We start from the raw sequence: 26,481 nt of genomic DNA on the forward strand, positions 1-26,481 counted from the left end.
CACTGCGGTAATCATGCAGTTCTCTACCAAGACATAAGAGGGAAGAATATTCTTGTGAACACTGATGGTTCTCACATAGCAGACCAGCGAAGTACATTTCCCCCCCAACAGTAATGCATTTTATCTGGCTTAGTTAAGCCACCATGAAAACATGTACCTACATGCCTACATGTACCTTTGTAATTATATTTATATAGAATTTGCATTTCATACAGCAACAACATTCTGTAACCATAACATAAGGATCAGTGAACATCACAACATCTTCCTCGAAAATAAGTTCTTTATTAATACAAACAACGTACATTCATAAACATTGTTTTGAAAAATAAGGTTCCCCCTCCCAAAGCACACTAAATGCTACTATGACCTTAACTTTAGATCTTTCACAAAACTGTCCAAACTGGATGAAATAAAAAGGTCAGCACTGCAGCATAAATAAAAGTGTACATTGACAGACAAATTAAAATGTTGCTGTTCAGTGTTTGAGGGGGGGGGGGGGGGACCTAAAAGTAAAACCTAAACATAAAATAATTCAGTCAAACAGTGGTCCAGACAGCATTCAGTGGCCAAACAATCTGGGATGAAAAAGAATAAAAATATAATCAATCAATCAATGTCTTTCCCCACCCAAATTCAGTCATGACATTTACATCATCAGATCTTAACATGCATGTGATTTGTTGTGGGTTTGTCAGAAAAGATGGAAAAAAAATAAAGATGGAAAGAAAGATAGAGAAGCACAAGCACACACTGACCAGAACACAGGACAGACCACTCAGCACAGGCCTTGAGAAGTGTGTGTGGGGGTTTTCTTGTGTTTTTTTCCCCCCACCCCTCTCCACTCTGTCTTTCATGTCCAGTTTTTCTGTTTGTGCCCCTTGGAGAAATTAACCGGGAAGCTATTGGTGAGACCAGTCAAGTACAGGTGAAAACAGCCACTGCTACTTTCAGAAGAGACACATGAGAGAAGAAGGGCCAGGGGTACAGGTGGTGCTGGGTTCAGTCTATCTGTACTGGTAGCTCATACTGGGGTCCCCACGGCCATAGCCCACTGCAGGGTTGTGGTATGGCCCAAGGTTGGCACTGTAACTCTGACTGGATCCTTGTGCACCATAGCTCGACTGGTTGCTATAACCTAAGAAAATATACAATGTGTGTCAGTTTTCAAAACCAAATTAACAACTGAGCAAATACCACAAAATAACTCCTACTAAACTTTTAGGGAAAAACTTGCCTTCATAGCTGTAGTCCTGACCACCTGCACCTCCGGTCACCTGGGACGGATAAGCTGTGCTGAAGTTGCCATAACCCCCAGTTCCACCTTGAGCTTGGCCAAAGATCTTCTTGCCCTGCCCATAGCCTTGGCCATACTGGCTGTAGGAGCTTTGCCCTGGGGGTGGGGGTGTTTGGAAAGCCCCAGGAGGTGCTCCCGTTCCTGGAGGCTTGATGCACTGATGCATAGGTGGCTTCTTCCCGGAGACTTTCGTGCCTGGAGCTGGGGTGGAATAGCCTCCATCACCCTGGTAGTACGAGGTAAAGCCACCTGTACCTGGAGCTCCCCCAGCTGGTGCGTTGGCTGCTGGTCCTGCAGTACCAGGAGCCTGGCCAACCAATCCTCCATTGGCTCCTCCATTATTATAATAATCTGGAGAAAAATGAGAGATCATTTTGTTTAACTTGCACTAAAGGTATCAACAGGACTACTACAGGAAAGAGAATGTTTTATTAAATTTCATATTAATAACTATCCTGATAACCAATGAATGGCTCCTGCATATCTAAAGTTTTGGTGCTTCTTTGGTGCATATAAAAGGAATTAATTTGCATTTTGTAAAATTTGTCTAAACATAGGATTAACATTTTTACAGAAGCTAAATTTTCCTCTTTGCTACTGTATCACGCTACCAAATCAAACAATCCATGTGTATTCATGCATGATCTTTTGTAGTAATGCATCCTTTACAATGAAAGCAGTCTCAGTATAGAACATCATTTGCATTTAAAGTATTTAGCACTCGCATTTGTCCAGAACGACTAATAATTTCAAGGTTACAGAGGTAGGTGAAATGTAGCGTTAGGAGTCTTGCACAAATCAAATCAAATGCCTTTTATTGTCATTGCACAATGTGCAACGAAATAGCATAGGCACCTGCCCAGATGGGGTTTGAACCAAAAAAAGATTTCTGACAACACATGAAAAGGACTTAGCATAAACCATATTTTACGCTTCATCATGGAAACTATAAAAGCAACAGCAGAATGAACAAGTTGAGCAGGGCAGATTGGTGGTATATTCAGATCAAGCACTGATATGTAGCAGGTACTTCAGAAATGAGAGTGACAATATAAAAGGTTTACAGCTCATGCTAAACAATGGATTACTCCAGGAATCTCAGACATGGTTAGCTGATCAGAAATGATCAAGATGACCAAATATTGTAGCTAGTATTATTAAAACCCTTTAATGGTTGTCTTGCTCAAGGAGTTAAACACATTAGTGCATTCATATTTTGATACACTTGGCATGACAACTTGTGCCAACTTTTGTACGGCAATTTTAAAAAAACAAGATGATTAAGTACAATAATTATGCTAATTGTATTAGAATGAACAAAAAAAAAAAAATCTTATATCAAGCTCCTTAAAGACATTCAGAACCATGTCAAAGATGACTATGTCAAAGTCAATGCAAACACAACATCTCACATAATAATTAAAACAAACCTGGCATGTATCTCACAGAGCTTCAAAAGAGAACCTCACGTTTATTAAAAAAAAAAAGATACAAAATATGTTCCATAAAAAACTTAAATGCAGTCAGTAGGTCTCTGTAGTGTTTCACAGCATCATTCCATATCATGGTACTTCAAATATTTTCAGAATTTATATGGACTATGACAAATCCAATTTGTCAGATAGAAATGACATCTTAAAAACCAAGAGAATAACACTGAATCAAAAATGAATGGCAATGCATGGAAGTGAGTTATTATAACATTTGTAGACACGCACACAAAAAAAAAAGAAAAAAAAAGTGTTTTTTAGTGCTGCAATGAATATCCACAATATTGGGCCAGATAGCACTCTCAATCTGTCCATCCCCTCCTGCCACTGCCAGCCTTCAAGTCATCATCTAATTTGGAGAGCATTACTACTGTGTCAGTAATTGCTGCAGTCAAAAGCAAACTGTCATTTCCCCCCTCCATTGTCTGCAGGGAGAGGTGGCAGCTGAGTCCCAGTGGAATCCATAGTGCAGTGCTGGGCGATTGCTGGGTTTTATGGTGCACAAAGAGATAAGAGGACTTAAATCCATTGGAAGTTTGTCATGGATTGTACTGCGTACAAAGCTTCCCGCTCCCCCTCCCTTTTTTGTCAATTACAATTCGCATGAATATTGAAAACATCGGATGTTCTATGTTGCAAACTCGTGGTAGCCATAGCAGTCTGAGACAAAGTCACCTAAAGAGTGAGACAGAGCAGAGAAGCACAGAATTAGATGGTTTTTTTGTTGCCATAAAAATGGCAAGAGTCAATGGTTTCAATCAGCCATTAAATTGACTTTTTAAATTTTTTCTTTTCTTTTTAGATTTCTCTGCTCCTGTCACCCTCAGGAGTTCTTTCCTCAGAAAATGGCACTGGAAAGTTGGGAACATTTCATGTTTTTGTTTTTCGCTGAGGAAACATTAAGAAGTCAAGAGTTTGCAGTCCATGGCTCAACAAAGCAGAGAAATGTAAAATCACAGTTCAACCTTGAAGTAAAAATACACTTCACATTGCCCCCCCACCCAGTACACACATTTCCAAACTTTAAATCAAAATGAACATGCAACAGCCCTCTGTATTTAAAATCTCATTTCCCCCAATAATACAAAGAGTTACAAATGAGGCCATTACAGACCTCCTTCCATACCATGGACAAACTGTTCCAATTCCATAATCAAAATAAAAAATTAAATAAGAAAAAAGCATAACACAGAAGAAATACACACTCATCAGCCACCTTTCTGGAAATATCCATCTTGTACTTATACTCGTTGGCCACTTAATGAAGCCATCCAATGTTATTGGTGAATTTATAAGTGTTTCATAACAGACTCACCTATTGACATGTATGATTTCTAACTCTGTCCTGTTCATCATTAGTTAGTTACTGACCACAGGACCACCGCTGACAGAATATTATTTGGACTACTCACAACCAGATTTTATCATCAGTTATGCATTTTGCAGGTGATGAATTAAATCTTACTGAAAATGCCAAATGTTCAAGTGTTGTTTCGTGATTTTTTTTCCCGATAAGTACTGGTTTTATTTCTGAGGGGATGGTCAAGATCTAGACCTGTGGGCTAGAGGACAACTAAAATGTACTTGGCAAATGGGCTGCAAGACTAACCGTGCACTTACAAAATATTTCTAGTAAAGTGGCTGTGTGTACAGGGAGATGGCAAAAGCATCATAAAATATGCAGTGCACAGGAGTTTCATATTTTGTGCAAAAAAAGAAAATGAAAATACATCAAAACACAAAGAAGGATGTAGTGTGCATAGGTTGTCAATAAATCCAGGGTGAAAGAGAAAAATACTCACTGTAGCCAGAGTTAGCATTGTTCCCATAACCATAACTCCCATAGCCACCTGAAACATAGACAAACATAATGGACAAGTATATAGCATTTCACATTATATCAAAATTAAGTTTCTAACTCTGTGCCTACTACAGTTGTAGAATTTCATAGTTACACAACTAAAATAATATACATTATATATATATTACATAAAATGTTGACTCATGTACAACACCCTTAATTTATAATTACACTTGAAAAAGTTGTGTAGTTTATAATGGCATAAAACTTGTGCCATTCATTTAATTCACAAGCATTAAATTCCAGCAAAGATTATCAAAATCCTGTTCAAACCCTAAGTGAGAAATTTAACTAACACATTATTAAGTACAGTCTTTACCTTGATTATATCCTCCGCCATTATTAAACCCTCTGCCCCTACCCCGCCCTCTTCCTCTGCCTCTGGGATTGGCACTTGGGTCAGCAGGTGGACCACTCATCATTCCAAAGCCAGGAGTATGCTGAAAGAAGCAACCAATCAAAGCAGGAAAACACTCTGTACGAGGGAATAAGGAGCCATGTCACTTGTGTCCCCAAGAAGCTTATCTGACAAACAAGGTTACATAAGTACAACCCACAACTCAACAGGCATTGGGGTACTTTAAAAAGAAGGATAAAGGGGATCAGAACCTGCATGCTTAAACAAATAGAGCTTTGATATGTCTGATTCATTGTCTACACCAACGATTTCTACTGTAGCGTTTGAGGATTCACAAAATTCCAACATTCTCTTAAATGCACTGAAGACAATAATGATTTGATGTCTTGAAGCAGATGTAATAAAACTGGATAAACATGTGCAACATCTGACTTGGGAAACAAATAGATATGTAAAACAGGTAAATGTACATTCCATTTACCAGATCATGGTGTTATTTGCTGAAATGACTATTGAAATCTCTACTTAAGTGGCCACTGTTTAGCACAAGAAGATCAGATGCATATTTGATGTTTGCGTATGATGTTTGTGCAAGTGTATTGCGGGCGTGTTGCTCGGCAACCACAATATGGACAAACAGAAAAAACAGATGGGTTTGCATTACCAAGGATTTCTTTTTCTTGGCTCCCTCCGAGACAGAGCCCTCTGGGAAGAGTTTCTCTAAGGCGGCAAGGGCAGCATAGGCCTTTGCTACCTTCTTATTGGAGCCCGTTCCCTGGAACTTCTGTCCATCTATCTCCACCTAGAAAGCAGATAGAATGGTCCAGTCTAGAAGTGCCAAGTTGCCAACACAGCTGAGTATCTAAAACTAAAAACTATATTCCAGGTCACACCAATTAAGCCGTCTCATTAAGCATGAATAAGCAAAATGTTCCCTATGGGCTGGAATGGGAGCATGATCTCACCTCCATGACAAAGCGTTTGTCATGACTGCCACCTGTCTCTGAGATGAGCTCGTACTTGAGGCCTCTGCGTTTCTCATTCAGCTCCATCACTGGGTTCTTGCCATGCTTGGTCAAAATGGGGCCCTGCTGCCGAGCACTCTAAGAGAGAAAGTAGTAGTAACTAAATGGCTAACTAACATAATATGTCTTTGCTTTTATAAAACCATAAGACCTTCTTTGTCATACCTCACTTTTCATCCCATAGTCTTTACCCTCCAAGACCTTTCAAGATAGTCAACTCCTATGTTCTTATTTTCCTATGTTCTTAGTTTTTTACATAAATCAGCTTTGGCAAGCCAACCCAAAATTAATGCATAAACCTTTCATTCCAATTTCAAATTCAAAGGTTTTATACAAAGCACATTCTATTATGCGATGCTGACTCATCTTAAAATTCCTTATGTATTTTTCCAGCCAGCACAGACCATTTAATTATCAGTATAATATTAGTTACCTCAACACTCTCGGTGGGCTCAGAATTTGTAGTCACAGTGGATAGGGTTTCGGTTTCAGTGGGTGTGGTTGAGGTTTTCACATCCTCTTCTATGGTTGTGTTTGTGGTGCTGGTGGTGGTTGTGGTAGTGGCTGTGGTGGTGGCCACCTCCTCTGTTTTTACTGGTTCAGCAACCTTTTGCTCCACCCCTGTGGGCAGACCCATGTCCTGCAAAACCTACCAATAAAAACAGTTGCATTGAGAACTATTCTACATTTGTTCTTCCATTAATGGCCAAGTCCACTGCCTTCATGGCATAATTCAGCTTTATAAGCATAAGGTACATGGAAAATTAGTTTTACATAAATTATCTTGTGTATTTGTTACTTTACCATACCCTGAATCCTTAATTCACAATGGATGTAACATTGTAGTTGTCATTTTGACACTTAAGTGAAACTTGGTTTGCACAAAATTATTACGTTCTATACAACATAATTAGCCAGAACAAGAGATGCAGGCTTCTTACCTTAATTGCTACATGTAGTTTGGCAGTGCGTTTAGAAGGGCCAGAGGCTTCATAATTCTTCCCATCAACCTCAACAGCCATGGTGAAGACAGGAACATGAACAGGACCAGTCTGGGAAATAAGCCTATACTGTAGACCAGGCTTAAGCTGGTTCAGTCGCATCAGAGCGTTCATGGCCTGGGGAGGCTCCGCCCTCTCTTCTGGGGCTGCAAGTCATGATGGCAAACACTTCAGTTTGGGAAATATAAAGCTTTCACCACTAGAATAAATCATCTTAAGTTACACAGCTTCAGTATTAGATTCATATAAATTTTCTTATCAAGTTAACAGATCAGTTGATGCTATTAATCTTGCTCTTTAGTACATTTTAAGATATTTAGTCTGCTATTAATTATGTACGAGTTATTTTTATAGATTTCAGCTCAGCTTTTAATACAGTGAACATCACTAAACTCTTTCAGAAGTTAATGGATTTAAACATTAATTCAGCTCTGTCATTGGCTTCTGTCCTTTATAAGGAAAGTAAAACAGTTAAAAGTCAACAACCTAACATTAGTGTTCATCACTCAGTACAGGGGTGCCTCAGGGCTGCATAGTCTCCATGGCTTTTGTCCCCATTATAAGTAATGATCTAGTACGTTACAATGAATCTTGTGAAATATGCAGATGGAACCATCATAGGTCTGATTACAGATAATGAGACAAGTCATCAGCAGGAAGTGAACAGATCAGTAACGTGTGCCAACAATGATCCCTAGCTTAATACAGCTAAAACAGTGGAGATCGATGTAGAGAAGAATGATTATTAGTTGTAAATTCTTCAAAATTATTGGGAATGTATATTAACAACTCTTTGAGGTAGAGTATTAATTCTGATCATATTTTTAAAAAAAGATTCAATAAAGGTTGTGCTTGAGACAATTAAAAATATATAAAGTAAGAAGAAATGTAATGGTCAAATTTTTATTATTTATATTGAGAGATATCACATTTATTTATATTAAGTTTGGAATGGAAACAGAAATTCAGATTCGTAACAAAGTGCAAGGTATTGTTAGCAAAGCTCCAAAGATAATTGGGAGCTCGCATCCCTCAGCAGACTCTGTTTACATTCAGTGTACTTTTAAGCGAGCAAAGACAATAATTATGGACTACTCTCATCCAGCGTTAACATCTTTTTCAATCACTTCCTTCTGGGAGAGGACATCAAAGATACAACCCTCTTTAAGAATGGCTTTCTTACTGTGAAGTTGTACTCTACTCTAAAGAGTTTATCATCGCAGTCTGTCTGCAAGATTTCAGTCTTTGTAAGAAAGCACTGATGGAAACACTGTAGTTTTCCATGATCCTCCTTTCAAATGTTGTATATTGTCATTTAATTTTGTATGTTATGTGTATTGTGTCACATCGTTGATTTACATCTTGTTACACCAGATACAATTACCACCAACATGTCACATCACATTTACAGCATTTAGCTAATGCTTTTTATACAAAGCGACTTACAATTATTACTGAAAACAACTTGAACAACTGAGGGTTAAGGGCCGTGCCCTTGGCAGTGGTGGGGCTTGAACTGACAACCTTCCAATTACTAGTCAAATACCTTAACAACTGAGCTACCACCGCCCTTCATAGCAATAAAAGAATCAATCAATCAAGCAACAACAGAAAATTACAACAGCCTGATTCTGAATGTGGGGCACTTACATTTCTTTTGCAGTTTCTTCTTCTTTTTATTAGGACTCTTATCGTCACCACCCTCTTCTTCCTCTATAGGCCGTTTCATGGGTGGAGCATAGGTTGTGCTTGGGGGAATCTGAACTGTAAGATCAAAAGGTAATCATATGCAATGTATCACTCATCTGTTCATCAATAACCTGCATTGTAAACCAATATACACCTAGGCGCTGAATGAAAGTGACACTATTTCTTATCCATCTTCTTTGTATTAAAGGACAACTAAGAAACCTGTATAATCAATGGGAGTTTCACTCTTTGGTTTTCTGGGCATTTTAGAAGGCAGTGGGTCCATGCCAAGTACTTTGTGAAGCTGTCCAAATGCTGAAAGCCTCAAGGCATGCTGTCAATTAAAAAAAGAGGATAGGGAAAGTCTTTATACTCAATCAGGAAAATTTGCACACACACACACACACACTGGACACCATAAACATACAAGATACCTGAGAACTCTGGGTGATGTCCTCTCGTTTTTGGCTGTCCACATGACCAATGGCATCAGTGGGCTCTTTTTCACAGGGGTCAGAAATGCCTGGGCCATCTAGAAAATTTTAAAATCTCCACTGGTTTTTTCTTCTAGCCATAGGTTTTATTTCTAAAGTAGGAAAATGTTCAATCAATTACCAAACATCAGGATTCCTGAAGCCAAACACTCCAGAACTCGTCGAAGAGCCTCCCCTGCTCCCATAGGCCGGTTCCCTGTGCCAATGGCCTTCTCACACAGAAGTTCCAAAGGCTTTAAGGGAAAAGCACACTAAATGTTAATGGTGCCACAGCATTCTTGCAGTGTATTTGTCTTTGTCCCATCCATACCTCGATCCTATATGCACCCGTTTTCTAAGCATATTCAATATTCAGAGCATGTAGCTAAAAAAAACACAAAATTAAAACTCTGTTTTAAAATATTTGTGCATCTTCCAGTAAACAGTGATTTCAAGGAGCATGTTATTTGATTCAGGGTGCGGACAGGTGGCAGTCACAATGGCTGGTGTGGACACTCACCCAGCCTCTGAGTGGGGCCCAGGCAGGGACACGTGTGCAGAGGTCCCTAAGGATCCGTATAACGATGACACAGGAGCGCAGCCCATTGGCCCTGGCCTAGAGACACAAGCAGGAAGGAGACGAAGACGGATGCTAGCTTAGCCCCATACATTCACTAACCAACACCAGACCACAACACAAAACCTCAAAGGAGGGGTAGTGCAGCTAGCATTATTAATGTCTTGGGAAATTAGACATTTTATTAAATACCAAAAAATAACAAAAGGGGAAAAACCCACAAAAAACCCAAACAAAAAATAAAACATCTTTATTTATCTGAATGAATATGCTGCATTCAAAGAATGTTGCATCTAAAGAGCAGATAATGGAATTCAGTTTTGACTAGCTTTAATATAAATGCCTAAAACTTTATTTAAAAACAAAAACAGGAAAAAAAAATCCCCCTCTTAAATGTTAGTCCATTAATTATAAGTCTTAACACAAGTTCCTTTGATTCGTTGTATAAATGCAGTCATTTTAAGCTATAAAAAGAAGCCAAAAGGTCAGCTAAGGTGCAATATTCTTTTTGGGCACACACAGCACAGGAAGAAGCTGGTGAAGTTGGAGTTATGTACTTAAGGACAAAGACTACAAAAGATGGAGCAATTAAGAGTAAAGAGACACCAGACTATATTCAACTCCAACAGCCCAGAAGGTGTACAGAAGGTATACTAATTTTACTTGAGAATTTTCTGCATTTTGTGGTAAAACAAAACTTAAATAAATAATCAAGAATTTGGGTAAGAAGTTTAAACTAACAGAAACACTGCACCGGATAAATACTGAATCTAACATTAGCAACAAAGATGAGACTTGTCAAACCAAGATACAAACCATTTAACTAAATGAACAGCATTTCTAAGAATACTCAAGCATGACAGTTAGGCTGGGGCATCTTTAAAAACACCATATACAATTTATCTGTACAATGACAGTGATCATATCTGTTAAATATCAGCCCGGCACTGGTCTGGAAGCATTGACAAAGATTCCCCACAAATCCATCTAGCAAGAACTGAACATCCTACAGCAGGCGAGACTGGAAGTAAATTAATAAGAATAAAAGCTTGACAATTAAGCACACCCAAAACAAAAACAAAAACAACAACAACAACAAAAAAAAAAACTGTTAACAAAACTTGATTACAGCATGAAAACAAATAACTCAACTACTAAAAGACAAATAAAGACAAGATGCAAACCTGGAACCACTTGGCGTGGCGAAGAGACGCCAAGGCAGCCAGGCATTTCTGCCTGTCCAGTACATCCTGGGGATCGTTGACTGATAGCGTTTCTATTGGCGGGTGGGATAAGAAGACAAGGTACTGTTTGACCAAGGGGGTTTTTTTCTGTCTCACGGCCAGGGGAGGGAGGAGGCAGCCAAGTGACCCTGCCACAAGCAGCTGGGGGGAGGAGTGGTTTCCCCCACTGGAAACCATTAAAAAAAAAAAAAACACACACAACCCTCCTTGCACTGGGAGGAGACGGCAAAAAAATACCCCAAAAAACATGGGCCCTCTATGTAGAGACTGATCTGGAACGGGTGAAATTTATCAGTATGGGAGATGAACGCATCAATCACAGCTTTCATAGTAAATCTTTCAGTGTATCCATGGAAGTTCTTAATTTAACAGAGATATGTGGGAGATATACACGGGAGTGAGTGTCTGTTAAGAGGAGGGTTTCCGTGGTGTCTGACTACAATGTTATTCCTTAAGAAATATGAAAAATGTCTCAGTGCATGTATGTGCCTTGGGGGGACAGAACCCCTCTTCCCTCCCCCCACCCCATCTTTTTTTCTGAGTGTACTGCCTCGCCCCTTCCGAGACAGAGAGTGTCCAGTTGGTCAAAGGTCCAGCGTCCCTAAAATTGACAAACTAGAAGGCTTGACAGAGAGAATCAGATTTTGAACCACAGGCAGAAGTAGTAAGATGCACAAAAGGAACTATAAAAAAAAACCAAACGAGTCCACACTGCAGCAAAACTGATGGCTTCTCCAGCCTCAAAGCAGGCTTGTCTAACGGTGGGGTCACAGATAGGGCTAGGCCTGTTCTTTAGACCTTTACTGCCTCCAGGAATTCACCAACAGTTCTCTAACCTGGAAAACATGTTACTTCATATTCTCTCCACCTTACCATCAACAGCATCGAAACCCGAAAGCTACTTTTACCATAAAAAAGCTGTATTCTGAGTTATTATTATTCTGTTTTGGGCTGACTGTGAATGGCCAGCCGTGCAGTGCCAAACGACCCTAGCGTTATCTATAACCCCTTTGTCTTCTGCAAGACAGGTGCAGTCAATAGACCACTGCTGGTTCTAGTAACCAGGGCTCTCAGCAATCCTTGCTACTCATTTTTGCTGCAATGCAAACTGTTCCATTTCTTTTTCAGTATATAAAACACATGCAACCAACAAGGTTTGGGTTTTTTCTTAATTCTCAGTAAGCCTTCATTATATTAAAACTCTTTTGTTGCACTTGAAAGGGAAAGGAGGATGTTTTCTTCTACCCCCATCTTTTCATTATTGCTTTTCGATTTTGCTCAGTTCATTTACTGTGTATTGGGCCATCAAAACATTCTATATGGAACTAGGCTTTAGATAACTATGAACAAAGCAATTTTTTATTACAAGGTTGTGGCACAAATAATATCCCCTAGATCCATTGAAGGCCCAATAAACAATATCTAACTAGTTCCTTCTCTTGTCCGTCCCCCATGCTTAGAGGGGGAAGGTTCCTATCTGCACAGGGTATTAAACCAACCTCCGGCGGCCTGCTTCTCAGCCTCCTCCCGGACGATTGGTGAGGTAAGGTGGATGGTGAGAGCGAGAGGGGGCTGTTTGGTGTTTTTGATCACGATAGCGGCATCAGGGACACATGGGTTGACCTTGTATTTCTCTTCTGTGATAAGCTGAAAAATGAGCAGATCTTTTTTAACTTACATTGCAGAAAAAAGGTTTTTTAAAAAAACAAACAAAAAAAAAAACCCACAAATTAATTACTGTCTGCAACTGAATTTTGAGATGTTTCATCAAACAGAAGCCTCATATTATTTGCCCACAATTAATCACGCAGGAGTATAAAATCTACACAAACTTAATATAACTTCCAGATAAAACTGTAAGGTCGGCAGGTAGTCATGCTTATAAATGTGTATTTTAACAGTGTACAGTAAGGAATGTTGTGTTAGTTTGCTAATATCATAGATGTTAGTTCAGATATCATAAGACATTAATCTGAAACTCATCATTGACTGATTTAGATTTCAGTTAATCAGTGGGAACTGGTATACCGTGAGCTGTGTGGTGAGGTTCTCGGCCACCTTCTTCAGCAGTGTGCCTGTTGGCTTGTCCTTACAGAGCAGCACTAGTTCCAGATCCAGGTCTCCTTTGAGCAGCAGGCCTTTGGCCACCAAGCCCACCCTCATCACCCCACGCAGGGAGCGTGTGGGCTGATCCACTGCCTTGGGCTCACTGTTACACAAAACATCACCACTGTTGTTTACACCACAACAAAACAAACATTTTACATCAACCTAAATCACAAGCCTGGCTTATGGGGTTGAGGTTCCTCTGATGGGTTGCAGACAGCACAGGCAAAGACTAAGCACAATGATGAATTGATAAGTCTATCTTTCTACACACACACACACACACACACACACACACACACACACACACACACACACACACACACACACACACACACACACACACACACACACACACACACACACACACACACACACACCTTTCTTTATCTCTGTCCCCTTCAGACTCAGTAGGGTTTGGTTTGACAGTGCCACGCTCCTGCTCGTCCAGCCAATCAGAGACAGCCTTGAGGGCACGCTCGCTGTGAGAAACCATATTCTGGACAGCCTCCAGCTCGTCCTGCGAAGGGTAGATGGCCGAATGTTTGGCCATGACGTGGCGGTCATCATTCATAAAGATACGCATGGAACGATGACGGACAGGAGGAGCCTGTGGAGGAAGGCAGAAAGAATGCACAAGAGAGGAGGAGACATCAACATTTGGCACCACCAACCTAATCACTCAAAGGAAATTCTGTCTAGATGCATTGATGAATGAGTCAGTTTGCTTTTAGGGTTTTTTGGCCCTAAAAACTTTGAGGATTAAAATATATCCATGTAGGTTGTACTCAAAATAAATACAATCAAACCCTAGACACAAAAAAAAGACAATTACAGGGTACCATTAAAAATGACAAATTAAGACAACACTAAAAATTAAATTTGAAACAGCAAGTCAAAGTAGCATGCTTTTACCATAGCTGGAACTATGTGGACTTTCAGTTTGGCGTCTGGCAGTGTTGATCTCAAGGTATCAGAGTACTGCTGCTACTGTCTGCAAAGAGAAGGCAAAAGACTAGCCGACAATTCTCACTCACCAAATACTAGTATTATACACGACCAATACTGGGCATTTCTGTTCAGCAAAATGGGAGTTGAAGACAACAACAAAACAGGCGAGATGCTCCTTTTATACCTAAACAAAGCAACTAATTTTCTTTCCACCAAGTGAAACCAGGCTGAAGTTACCACTGTCATTAAATTAAAGTTTAAAGAACACCAATTTGCCTTTCACATAAACAGAGCTTTCACTTACACAGCCTAGGTTAGTGCCTTGGAAGGCAATGCTATGCCAGTGTTCCACAGCCAAAATGTCAAATGCCAGGGCTTCGGTGCAGCCTTGGCCGGGGCACTATAGTGGTATAGTGCCTCCCTCCTGTGCAAGCAGGCAGGCACAGGAAAGGCACTATACCAATGCATCACCAATGACTCAGTCTGCATGTCACGTAACAGCATGTTGCTGAACCCCCGCAAGCAACACCACTGCTTTCGTCATCCTCTTGGATAGAAGCAGCATGGCAATACAGGGTAAAAATAGTACACCTGTCTGTTTTGGTTATTGGTTCAGTGAGGAATGTGACCATCACTATACCCTTAGGAAATAAAGAGATAGCAAGACTGAAGCCTAATTCACACTAGCATGGGTCAACTGGAAAATGTCATTTTTGAGTTTGGCTACACTAGCGTTTTTATTTCATTTTCCAAAATTCACAGAACATACAGATGTTGCATTGTCAACATTCAAAAGCAAGTGACTGGGTTTATCTTTTCCTAGACACCTTCATACTATAACAATACCTGCTAAAGGATTACAGAATGTAGCTAATGCTCAAAATGTAACACAGGTCGAAGGTTGGGGAGTAATGTAGTCTGTAATAAGTAGACTGAACACTTTCAAGACAGAGTACTCTGATATTATTAGTAGTAAGAATTACTCTTCCAGCTTCAGTTAAGCAAGAGGTGCTTCTGAAATAAGATTTAAGCCGCCAAGCAAATAATGCTATATAAAAGTCAAAAGTAAAATATGTCTGATTTCTAAAGTCAGTGTATTTTGCATCCATTGCAATTAGGGATACACCATTTCTTGGGCCAAAATGATGACCAAAAATAATGACCTTGTTGTGGGCAATGCCAACCAATGGTTATCTGAGCACTACATACGTGTGTGTATGTAGTGCTCAGATAACCATTGGAACTAATTGATTTTCACTAGCAGTGCAAGACATGTTAAACCCTAAAATGGATCGTTAATTAATTGCACATACACATGTTCATTTCATTCAGTCATTTCATGACATGTTAATCAGACATCACTATAACTGTAAAGATACATTGTTCTTAACACAAACAGGAACAAAAATTGGTTTTAAAAAGTAATTACATTTTAATTTATATCTTTTCTTATTGCCATAGGTACAAGAAAGCCTATGGCTGGAAAGCCCTCAGAAAAGAACAAAGGGAGGTAAAACCCACAAAAACAACAAAGGAAAATAAAAAACATAACTGCAAAATTAGTTACCAACATCAGATACTTTGCTTAATGAGTTTACAGCAAAAACAAAAACTCAAACTAAAACAATCAAAAACATCAAAAGATTTAATACTTGGAAATACTCCAAACATGGGTTGCAGAAAATTAAAAATCCTTGATTACTAGCATTATTCTTCTAACTGTAGTAATATATAAATAAATGAGGCAGTTGGATAGATGAAAAATGATCAGTTATAATTATCGGCCAAAATCTCAATATCAAACCGATAATGATAACTTCAAAGTTTCATTACCGACAAATAATAGATTTGCTGATATATCATGTACCTCTAATTTCAATTACTATATTTTTTATTTACTGCATACACTGAGCCTAAAAGCAAGGAACAAATTTCATAAGGTTTACTACAGGATTATGACAAACTACCATTTCTAAACTCTACAAGTATAGAATTGCAGCAAACAGGGGTGCATGACACTTAGAAAAATACTATTTTGAGGTGATATTGCTAACAAAATACACCAATCAGTTCTCTCTACACAGATCAGCAATGAACACCTCTAGAGTACTAAAGTAACTACAATTAACTGGTTTAACATTTGTGCTAACATATGTAGATCTGTTAATTTAAAACATGACAAATGTCTGAAGACTGCTAATCACTCATGTATTCCTCTTTAGTTTAGAAGGATGTTTTGATTTCTGGCAATACATCTTTGCTTGGTAGCTGCCAACTACCTACATAGTTTTTAAATTTCTGTTACTTCCCCAAATCTGATGTACCAATCACAGTGATCATGTAAATGCATTTCTGTAAGCTGACAATCAATTAGTTCCAATGGTAATTTGAGCACTGCCAGAGCAGGTAAAAATTTACCAAAATCAACTACATGTGCATCACAGTTTACAATCAACCAGATCTTTCTACCAAACTTGCTCAATCTTATCTGTGCAAAGACTATGTACCCAAACTACAATTTCAACTAGCTGGCTGAACTTCAGAAAGATACTATCTCGATCTTGAAATATTTAAATAATTTGTCAAATATCTGCATATATCCAAGTTCCAGTTTAATAAACTACAACTACTGTCTATGAAAAATAACTCCTAGAAATGTGCATTTTATATTTTTGCATGTTTTCAAATTAGTTTTCTATTGGTTTATCCAGCTTCAAGAACAGTGCATCTAAGAACATTTATATTCAGTCGACCGAACTACTGAAAATGTGTAGCCATACAAGTCAAATTCCTTATATGGAATCTCTCACTGCCAAAATAAAATCATATACAGTTTTCATGTGGGGCCTACACATTTGCACATGATCCAGAGATCAAATCAACAGGCCTAACAGAAGCAACGTACTACAACGAATACCAATATATTCAATCATTAACAAAAAGATGAAAAATGCCACAGACTAATAATTTAAAGTCACAAATAGTTACTAAAACATTTGAAATCACGCTTTGGCCTTCTAATATGAAAAACGTTATTACAATATTTTAATAACACTATTGTTACTGTCTGTTGGTGTAAAAGCACAGATTGACGTAAGAAAGATAGCAACTTGAGTCTGTGACTTGGCTTGGCCTTTTCCCCTTTACGAGTCTAATAAGAAGTTAGGTCCCCGTTTGCAATTCCAAAAGGTAGGCTAACAACTGAGCAAGAAGGGCTTCTTTAACTACATTCTGCCAAGGCCAAACTGTTGCTTGTCCTTATCCTTATTCCTTACACCAAAAATGTGAGGACGCTTGATTAAACAGATCATAACTTGGAGAGTAATTAAGTAAATAAAATAAGATATAATACTGAAATACTATATGCAATACCACAAAACCTGGAAAGGTTAACTCATAATTGATGTAAGAATAACCGCGAGCGGCCATTTTTATACCCGTTTTAAAAGCTCCCACACAGTATTTGTTAGCTAGATTGCTCAACCGTTAAAAAATACTCTGCAATTAAATTACCCTGAAGTTTATTCATCAAGCACATAACGTCGATAAAACGCCACAAACTGCTAACTAGTTATCGTCTAGTTGGCTGGATGGTAACAAGTAGAATATCTAATCCCAATTTAGCTAAGGGTGTAATACAATGCTAATCATCTAGCTGGCTGGCTAAAATGGCTGTGACATCCCCAAACACACCTTAATAGCTAAGATAGCTAGCTAGCTAACAGTAGCCTGAACGTTAAATATTAAACTTGTTGTAAATTGGCTACGATTATAGTAATCTCAATCTCGCGTCAGTGTCGCAAAGCACATAAGGATACTTTGTATTTTATATTTAATAGTGATTAATTTCAAGATGGACTGGCAAGTCAGCATAAACACGCAGCAAAACTAGGTTACGTAGCTAACTAGCAATACATGATCTAAACAAAGGCAAGTCTGTGGCTAGCAGCTGTGCAGCACTTACTAATTAGCTTGCTAGCCAGAAGGATAACCTAGCTAGCAAGAGCTAGCTAACGTTAGCTATCCTACTACCCGCAATCTTCTAACGGCTTGGCAAAAAACTGAAAAGTTGAATTTATGACGTAAAACATTTATGAAATCGAGCTGCCGATTAAACATATTAGTGACAATAAAGCAATTGCAGCTTACCTGTGCAGCAATGCCTAGGTAACTATCGCTCCAGAGGAGGGAGACCACTGAACTGCAAAATACAGATGGTGCTGAAAGGAAGAATATCAAAATGAATACGTTATTGGCCGATAGTGACACGTGACCCTTGATTACCCCACGTGATCATAGGTTACCCAATAGAACAACGGTGATGATAAGGGGGGGGGGGGGGGGGTTTGGAAGCCATTACAGCACTGTCAACATTTTATTAATAACATTAATAAATGCTAACAAATTCTGATGAATACTAAACTCCTACGTGTTCTAAAATCACAAGTATGGCTATAAGACCGGGGTTCTACAGCTAACAGTTTTCTATGCAACGTTATTTACGTCTTAATATGTAACTTTATCCCAATAGTGCAGCCTATTGAGCTTAATTACCCCCCCCCCCCCCAAAAAAAGACCATAAGGTACCCTTTGTAATGCAACTGCCTCAACAGAAAGATATCTAATTTTAAAGATTTCTTTACTGATAAATAATATATATTTATCTACCAATGCTGCATAACTTGACATTAATTTAATTGGGGTAACATTCTAGGTGAAAATATATGTATGAAGTTTTGAATTACATCTTTTTTCATAACATTTTTAGACATGCTCATAAGTTTCTGGGATGCAGTAGGGGGCAGTGTAACATAGTGGTACGTAACCTAAGTGTTTCCATGGGATGTATTTTCCGCATCCAAGCAGTCAGATGCACAGCCAATTTTTTGTTTGTTTGTTTGTTTTTTACAGTTCTCTGACAAGCCAAAATATTTTTTTGTTTCTTTTTTTCACTCTTATCTGATATGATTTAGTTTTGAATGCCATCAGATATACATCTGGAGACAATATACTGTTCAGATTGATGGACTGACTCAGTATTTCTTTTTGTGTGTGCGTGTTTATGTTTGTGGATTTAACACTACTTAATTAACCCACACAAATGTAGAACACGCTCCCCCCCCCCCCCAAAAAAAAAAAAAAAAAAAAAACGAGGAGCAATACAAATAATGCAAATAAATCTAATAAGAATCTTTGTGGTGGATAATTTTAGTTAGTTATAGTTTATTATGAAGGGTGCCCTCTGAGCTTAACAAATTCATGCCTGTCAGCAAATGCTAGTTGCTATTACAGGGAAGAAAGGATGTAATGTTTCATGAGTTTATTTGGCCCTAGATTACCATGCCTAGAAATTCCTCTTATTAAAGTTAGTGTTAGGCAAGTCAAATCTAAAAGATCAAATCAAGTTTGCTCAGAATACATAAAACTATTTAATTATCAGAAAAATATTTGAATTCCTCATATTCCCAGATTTGGGGGGGGGGGGGGGTGCGCGTGCGTGTGTGCAAACTTCAAACTCTGTGAAGCAAAGTCAGTTTGCCAAATACATTTAAAACCTGTGCATAAAACCACCTAAATCTTTATTTGTCCATATTTCATTCATATCACATTTATATAACATTACATCAAATATTTTAAGCAAAACAGGCAATAAATACACAATTATAAGAACACTGATCATCTCACTATGGCTATGCATTTAGAATATAAGCAAAAGCTCTGTTCTTACTTACTCACTCACTATAGCAATATTTACACATTCTTACAATTCTTTGGTTTTAATAATTGCATAGCAATGCCCTTATTAATCAGACAAGTAATTTCAATGATAGCTTAAGTACTCAAGTGTGCTTCCCACAATGTATGGGAGTAGTTTGAAAATGGTGGACACTTTAAAAAAAAGACTTTTAAGATCATTATTTGTATTGAATCTTTACATATCGCACATCCAATAAAGTAAGAGTTTTCTTTTTTCTTTTCTTTTTTTTTTTTCTTTATCTTTTTTTCTTTCTTTGTTGTATACTATACAATGTGGTCATTTTAAGACAGGTGTTTACTCCACCAACCTTGACCATCATCAGGGTGGAAGGTTCTCAGATGCCCATAAAACATCTTTCACTCACTAGTAAATAAAAGCATTATGAGTCCATATCAATATTCTAAAAATCATTCACATTTGCATAGGCTGACATCAGTTGGCAGCCACATTGCCAGCTTTTGTGTAGTCCTCCCTCACCTGCCATCTTGTCTAAGTGAAGTGGAAGACATTACAGATTTAAAGGCAGATAACCCAGATGTCTTCCCTTCACTGTCTGTTTTTCCCATTTTTTTCCTTTTGAAATAAATTCTATGCAGATATTTGTTAGATCCGATTGACTGCAGTTTTCTCTGAGCTCAGGAAGGAGCTGATTTCCCAGCGACGGAATGTGCTCCCCCTCATGTCCATTCGGCCAGTGGTGAGCCGGTAGATCTTTCTGAGGACTGCTCGCCGCAATAAGATGTAAACCCAGGGGTCCAGGATCTGGTTGCAGGTGGCCAGATGCACGCCCACCTTCATCAGAGCCTCATAGTGCTTAGAGTTCTCTGTAGAGTGGCTAAAGGAGTGTGTCACTGACATCATGCCGAAGATCTAGGGGATAACAGAATAGGGATATGGTCATTAGGCTGCACTGGACTTTGTAGCTGTACTTGACATTCCAAAGCCACAGTAGCACACATGAGATGGCACACTCCTGTGGAGTTGTTTGGACATGATGATACTTGATCTAGTATGAAATGTGTAAAATGAAAATATCCTGTTGCATTAGCTTCACTTGCCATAGAGTCTACACTATGTACTGCATTATGTGATTATTGATTTATACCACATGCAACCTTATTGGACAATATATAGTTGTTTAAATAACCATGTATTTTTAAAGAATTTTTTTTGTGAGATGAAAATAGCCATTTTGTTCCTTAAAATGAATAAAACAAACATTTAAAAAAAGATCTACAAAGTTCTAGAAGATAAATATTTTAACAAGTATTGCTAAAGTCTAAATCATTACAAAAGTATTTCTTAACTAAACTTAATAATCTACAGTCTGGACTTCCATGGAATATGTTATTGTGTCAAGTACAAATGACCAAAGTTATGTATACCTATATATAGTAATAAAACATGATAAATATTCTCAGTAGTCATAATGCCGAACAGTTATTAGTTATTGTTATGGTTTTAGTCAATACTATAAATAATACATTCTATATATAACATTACATCTATTGCGTCAACACCAAGCATCTTATTTATACAGTACTACCAGGCAAAGTATCACTTAACTAAACTAAAATGTTTTATGAATGTGTTGTCATTAAACAAATGCAGACACTTTATGATAGACAGACAATTCCACAGAGTGCACAGATAAGATAAAAACACCATACAAACTATTTAGATCTAATCAAAATTCAAACATTGCTTGTTTCCAACTATCAAGGGAGGGAGATAGATTGTATTAGACTAAATTGACCTTCATCTCATATGACCTGGATGACTACACTGTTAGACATTATCTGTGCTCACATTTTCATACAGAAGAATCTTACATGTTTATGAGTTATAAAAATCCCACCAGAAATGTGAACCCAATGGAACACTTCATGTCCCCTGTCAGTGAAGTTCTATCATCTTTCCTATATCTTTATCATGAATTGAAGCACCAAGTGATGGTTGAATGGTCTTATGAAATATTTATCAGATATATAGGCCTACAATTGCTTAATTTTTGTGAACTAGAGCTTTATATCAGATCTGAGTATCGCCAGGTTATTGTGTTCTCATAAATATAGCTTTAATTTGAAATATTCATACATTTGTATGAAATGTGTATTGTTAAGGTACTTGACTACTAATCAGAAGGTTGTCAGTTCAAGCCTCACCACCACCAAGTTGCCACTGTTGGGCCCCTGAGCTTAACTCTTAATGCTCAAATTGTACTCAGTCATAATTCTAAGTTGCTTTGTATAAAAGCGTCAGCAAAAAATGTAAATGCTCCATTAGATTCACTTGCCAGCAAGCAGATCACGAGTGTACACTATGTACTGTCATTAATACCTTATGTATACATATAGTTTATAGTTTAAGCATAAACACTCTCCTATTAAAAATAATGATCAATAGTTTATTGCTAGATTATACTGTGATTATATTTAAAGCAGAATTCTATAGACTCACCAGCAGGGGGCTCCAACAAATACAGGAAGTGACTGTAATCCCTACTAGCTGTACCACCATCTCAATGTCGTGTGATTTTGCAGCTCTGTGGTGACATTTCCTCTTGCGCAGCCGGGCTAGGACCAGGCTTATGCCACTCACCGTGTTACACACCAATGACACAGTCAGTGAGGCCAGTCCCAGGCTTGAAAACAAAAGCATGAAGGCCACATCACTGCCTGATGTATTCCCTAATACTTTAATGAAGCACCATGTCGACGGGTACTGGTAGGTGTATTCTCCCAGTTTTGCAATCGGCAACAGCGCCACGACAAGAGCTGCCATCCAGATCAGCACCACAGCTATCTTGGTGCGGGCAGTGGAGACGAGCCGGGCATGGAAGAGGGGCCTGGTCACTCCCAGACATCGTTCAGCTGCCATGGCACAACCCAGGAACAGTGGGCAAAGGCCAAAGAACACCATGCTGCCACCCAGAAAGAGGCAGATGGTGTCTGTGTGGGTTGGCGAATTCTGGTAGAGGTGCAGCACCATGGCGCCAGGGATGACATGCCCCAAAAAGTCAGTTGTTACCAGTGAACTGGCAAAAAGGAGGAAGGTGGCCTTGGAGCGACGACGCAGGCGGTTGTAGGCCTTGGCCAGGATGAAGAGGGCTATGATGTTAGACAGGATGCCCAGGGTCATGAATAGGCCAGGAGACATGGGGCTTTTAGAGGGGGCAATCAATGACATTGATCTCAATGTCAGGTTGTCTGTGTGGCCCATGGCCGCCACCCCCAACACCCCTTGGGTCTGGTTGGAGAGGAGCGCTATGGCTGAGGTGATGGATAACATCTCCAGAATGACAGAGTAGAGGTGGTACTTCCAAAAACACAACACTAGAAAAGAGCAGGAGGGGAGGCATAAAATCAACACAGTTAATTCCCATGATCAGTATTCCACAAGGTATTTGATGATTTGCTTGGTGTCCAAAATATTTATGGAACCAAGCAGATGTAGCGGAAATAGTGACTCTTTAATCACAACTGAAAATTCATTTTAAAATTCAACGAGTAATCACAACAAATAATTTTTAAGTTGATAATTAAGCATTTAATATAAGCTGCAGACAGTTGCCCCAATTAAGAACCTTTTCTTAAAAAGCATGTAGCCTATATGTTTAGATAAACAACGAAAATATTTTAGTTATTCATTCAAGATAAAACCTTTACATCTCCCTCTTCAAACATGGTTGAACACAAAAGGCTGAACTGGCTTCACCACCACTTGATGTCTAGCGGAGGTGTACCCTGGACTCTAAAAAAATATTTCATAACAACAGGTCTCGTAATGTGTTTACAAACCGATGCCCATATAGTGACGGTTACTCCCAGTTTCCTGAGTATTGTTATTTTTACGATTTTTACAACACCTGAGCTCATTTTGGTTAGCAGTAGATAATTAAGTTCTCATCAATATATTTGTCAAATGCGCCTCAGGTGAAATATTTCAGAATAATGCAGGTAAAATAGGTAATTATCATATTTCACTTGGCATAAGAATTGTTTATTGATGACACGTCATTCGTTTCCTCTTACATTATGAACATATTTAAGCACTTTTTTTGCAGTTTGTCCCAGTGTAAGCATTTCTTAGTAATCAACATTAAAAATGTTCTAACAGCTAACATAGGTAATGAAATTTAACCAAGTAATCCACTTCCATCTTTAAGTCGTTCAGAAGCATATGATTAACTTTATTTGCCTACCATTTGAGATATTTTCCGGTTATGTCATAGCTGATTCTTCACTTCGAATTGCAACAAATTGGTTTTCCAAAAAAGGGAAAGAAAGAAAAGACAAAAAGAATAGGAAAAAAACGAAAAAAAATCCAGTATGCAGTTTTCTTTAATCAAACTGGCAAATTCCGACTTCTAGAGAAAATGGTATTCCCAACACAGAAGAAACAACGCAAATCGCTCGTTTGTGAAATTCTTATCATTTCCCTGTAGCAGCCTCTTTCAGCACGACGGAAATTAACATTAAGTGATCAGCCCTTCTAAATCATTTCTTTACGCTCTCGGAGCGGAGACGTGCCTCGAAACTGTCGAATGCTCTTGAAGTTCAGTTCCTCAACCCATTTTTATATGCGGTACAGTGGTCCACAACAGAAGCAAGCCGTCGCAGGTCAAACCTGAATTTAACTCCTGTGTGCGTTCACTGTTGCCACATTCCAGAATTTATGGGTGCACGACGTTGTGAGCATAAATGAAAAAAAAGAAAGAAATCTGGGGGAAATACAGGCAACAGCAAATCACACTTCCATTAGTAAAATAGATTTTACTTTTATAGTTGAACACCAGCTTCCAAATGGTCTCCTTATTTTTAGTTATATAGTTCTTCTTTGTCCAAACACATTAAAAGTGCTGCTTAGCAGTAGGGGAGAGGGCGTGAGCAATTTGGAAAGATCTGTAATGCACACAGAGAGAAACACGCTTAACTGAGGAACATGTTGTAAATGAGATGTTGGGTAATTCTTGCCATAATCACCCATCCTGCTACAACACAAAGATGGTGTAGTGATCAACATGTATTGCATTTAAAAATACTAAAAAGATCCATTTTCCTCTACTGTGTGTTTTCATAATGATTTATTCAAATCATTATATATTATCTTATCTTCCCTTCCATTTTGTATTGAGAAATCATCAATTCTATTTGGATGAGGGCATAATGGGGGTGCAGAATTTAGTCCATCGTGTGTGAATAGATAGGAGCAGGAGAGTACAGAACTGAATACAATTGTGTCTGTGTTGTTTTCACAGGCTACTCAAGTCCTAGACTTAAATAGACTGCAGAGGTTTGAATGAGTGAGACATGGAAGTGAGCTAAATGTCTTAGAGACAACCTGTGGTGGAAGAAAGGGGTTCTTCTGAAATTGTTCTCAGCTCAAACATGATTGCAAAAAAAATCTTGTCCCCACATCATGTGTGCTTGAAAGGCACAAAGATTTAGGTTTCCACAGCTAGAACAACATTCTTCAAATAGGGTTGCATATTCTGGCTCAAACAAGATAAATGAAACCAATGCAAAACACTTTGATTCAGGTTTGGAAGTTCCAGCCAAGTTAAACCAAACATAACAATAATCACTGAGAACAGCCCCCACTGTCAGTAATTATGTTACTTATGTTAATCCTATAATTGAATTTTTGCTTCACCATCAGAAAACTTTGGGAATTTTGGAAGTGTATAAGTCTAGCAAATACCAATGTGTTAAAATTATTTTCAGAATTCATCTGTTTTATGCCATCACCTTGATGCTAGATCAGATATGGAGGAAAAGATGGCTAACAGATGTAAATATTTTGTGCCATTTATTAAGCCTCATTGCCTACAAAAAGCTCCAAAATCCAACAACACACGAATTACACAGCAGGTGTTGTTCAGGTATTTGTTCTGGACACCAAACACAAGAGACCATGCTTTAACAGCTGTTGAGTTCAGATGCTAGCAATCTCCTGCTACTCCATCCACCCAGAACAAAGAGACTCAAAATTACAGCCCTTGGCTTCATCTAATATTTTCCATCCTGGTTTCTTTTAGGGCATTCCATGAGTATGTATCTCTCAATAAATTTGTATCGAAACCCTCAGCTCTTTGGCCCCCTTCATGGTGTTCCAAACTGTGTCTGTATATTTAACACCATGTCTTGCATTCCATACAACCGCTACTTTTTTTTCTGAAAGGCCCTGGTAGAAGAATAAAGCTCTGAAATGTAACAATTGTGCTGTGTTATGTCTCATCTGTGACACTTTCAACTGTCTGTTGGTCCACACAGCATGAATCAGACTTCCCAGTCTTCAAAATGCCAATTACCACTACAGGTCACTCATACATGGGGCTTGCTTTCTGTTTTATCTAAAGCATTTGTAAATAATACAAATGATATTCTGTGGAATTCTGTGAATATCTGATAAGTAATGGCTGAATATTTGAATGTACAGTCATGGCCAAAAGTTTTGAGACAGACACATATTTTGGTTGTCACAAAGTTTACAGCCTCAGTTTTTTAGATCCTTTTTTCAGATGTTTATATGGTATAGTGAAGTACAGTTATAAGCATTTCATAATTTTTTTTTTAACTTTTTAGACAAATGCATCCAGTTTAAGCAAAGACTTAATATTTACAGTGTTGACTCCTCTTTTTGAAGACT

The 26,481-nt window shown here is 38.4% G+C and overlaps 2 protein-coding genes across 3 annotated transcripts; both read right to left on the bottom strand.

Moving 5' to 3' along the window:
- Positions 1 to 265: 265 nt before the first annotated feature.
- ilf3b (interleukin enhancer binding factor 3b) lies at positions 266 to 18,313 on the bottom strand. Of its 2 annotated transcripts, XM_027006566.3 has the most exons (19): positions 18,222 to 18,313; positions 14,037 to 14,115; positions 13,502 to 13,731; positions 13,044 to 13,224; positions 12,515 to 12,662; positions 10,956 to 11,047; positions 9,715 to 9,810; positions 9,337 to 9,448; positions 9,156 to 9,253; positions 8,944 to 9,055; positions 8,683 to 8,796; positions 6,973 to 7,178; positions 6,465 to 6,680; positions 5,972 to 6,109; positions 5,671 to 5,808; positions 4,968 to 5,088; positions 4,590 to 4,637; positions 1,238 to 1,648; positions 266 to 1,138 (listed from the first exon to the last, which is right to left on the bottom strand). In XM_027006566.3, the coding sequence occupies exons 2-19, from the start codon at positions 14,037 to 14,039 to the stop codon at positions 1,008 to 1,010; spliced, it is 2,595 nt and encodes an 864-aa protein (XP_026862367.2). In that variant the 5' UTR covers positions 14,040 to 14,115; positions 18,222 to 18,313; the 3' UTR covers positions 266 to 1,007. The 2 variants fall into 2 exon arrangements, with proteins under 2 accessions (XP_026862367.2, XP_026862368.1); XM_027006567.3 differs by lacking the exons at positions 266 to 1,138; positions 1,238 to 1,648 and adding an exon at positions 2,440 to 3,462.
- A 1,321-nt stretch (positions 18,314 to 19,634) lies between these two features.
- Positions 19,635 to 24,709, bottom strand: ptger1b (prostaglandin E receptor 1b (subtype EP1)). Its single transcript, XM_027006539.3, has 3 exons — positions 24,035 to 24,709; positions 22,291 to 23,165; positions 19,635 to 20,700 (listed from the first exon to the last, which is right to left on the bottom strand). Exons 2-3 carry the CDS (start codon positions 23,119 to 23,121, stop codon positions 20,434 to 20,436), a joined length of 1,098 nt encoding a protein of 365 aa, XP_026862340.3. The 5' UTR covers positions 23,122 to 23,165; positions 24,035 to 24,709; the 3' UTR covers positions 19,635 to 20,433.
- Positions 24,710 to 26,481: the final 1,772 nt, after the last annotated feature.

This window comes from Electrophorus electricus, chromosome 3 (genome assembly GCF_041902795.1).
Source record: "Electrophorus electricus isolate QZ-2024a chromosome 3, ASM4190279v1, whole genome shotgun sequence".
Taxonomy (NCBI): Eukaryota; Metazoa; Chordata; class Actinopteri; order Gymnotiformes; family Gymnotidae; genus Electrophorus; species Electrophorus electricus.

Excerpts from the sequence above, each read along its gene's own strand:
- ilf3b (XM_027006566.3), bottom strand. Across the intron at positions 12,663-13,043 it reads ACCTCACCACACAGCTCACG|CTTATCACAGAAGAGAAATA; the intron begins GTATACCAGTTC and ends CTCATTTTTCAG. Across the intron at positions 1,649-4,589 it reads CAATGCTAACTCTGGCTACA|ATTATTATAATAATGGAGGA; the intron begins GTGAGTATTTTT and ends ATTTTTCTCCAG.
- ptger1b (XM_027006539.3), bottom strand. The coding sequence starts at position 23,121 with ATGTTATCCATCACCTCAGCCATAGCGCTCCTCTCCAACCAGACCCAA. Across the intron at positions 20,701-22,290 it reads TTTGTTGGAGCCCCCTGCTG|ATCTTCGGCATGATGTCAGT; the intron begins GTGAGTCTATAG and ends GTTATCCCCTAG.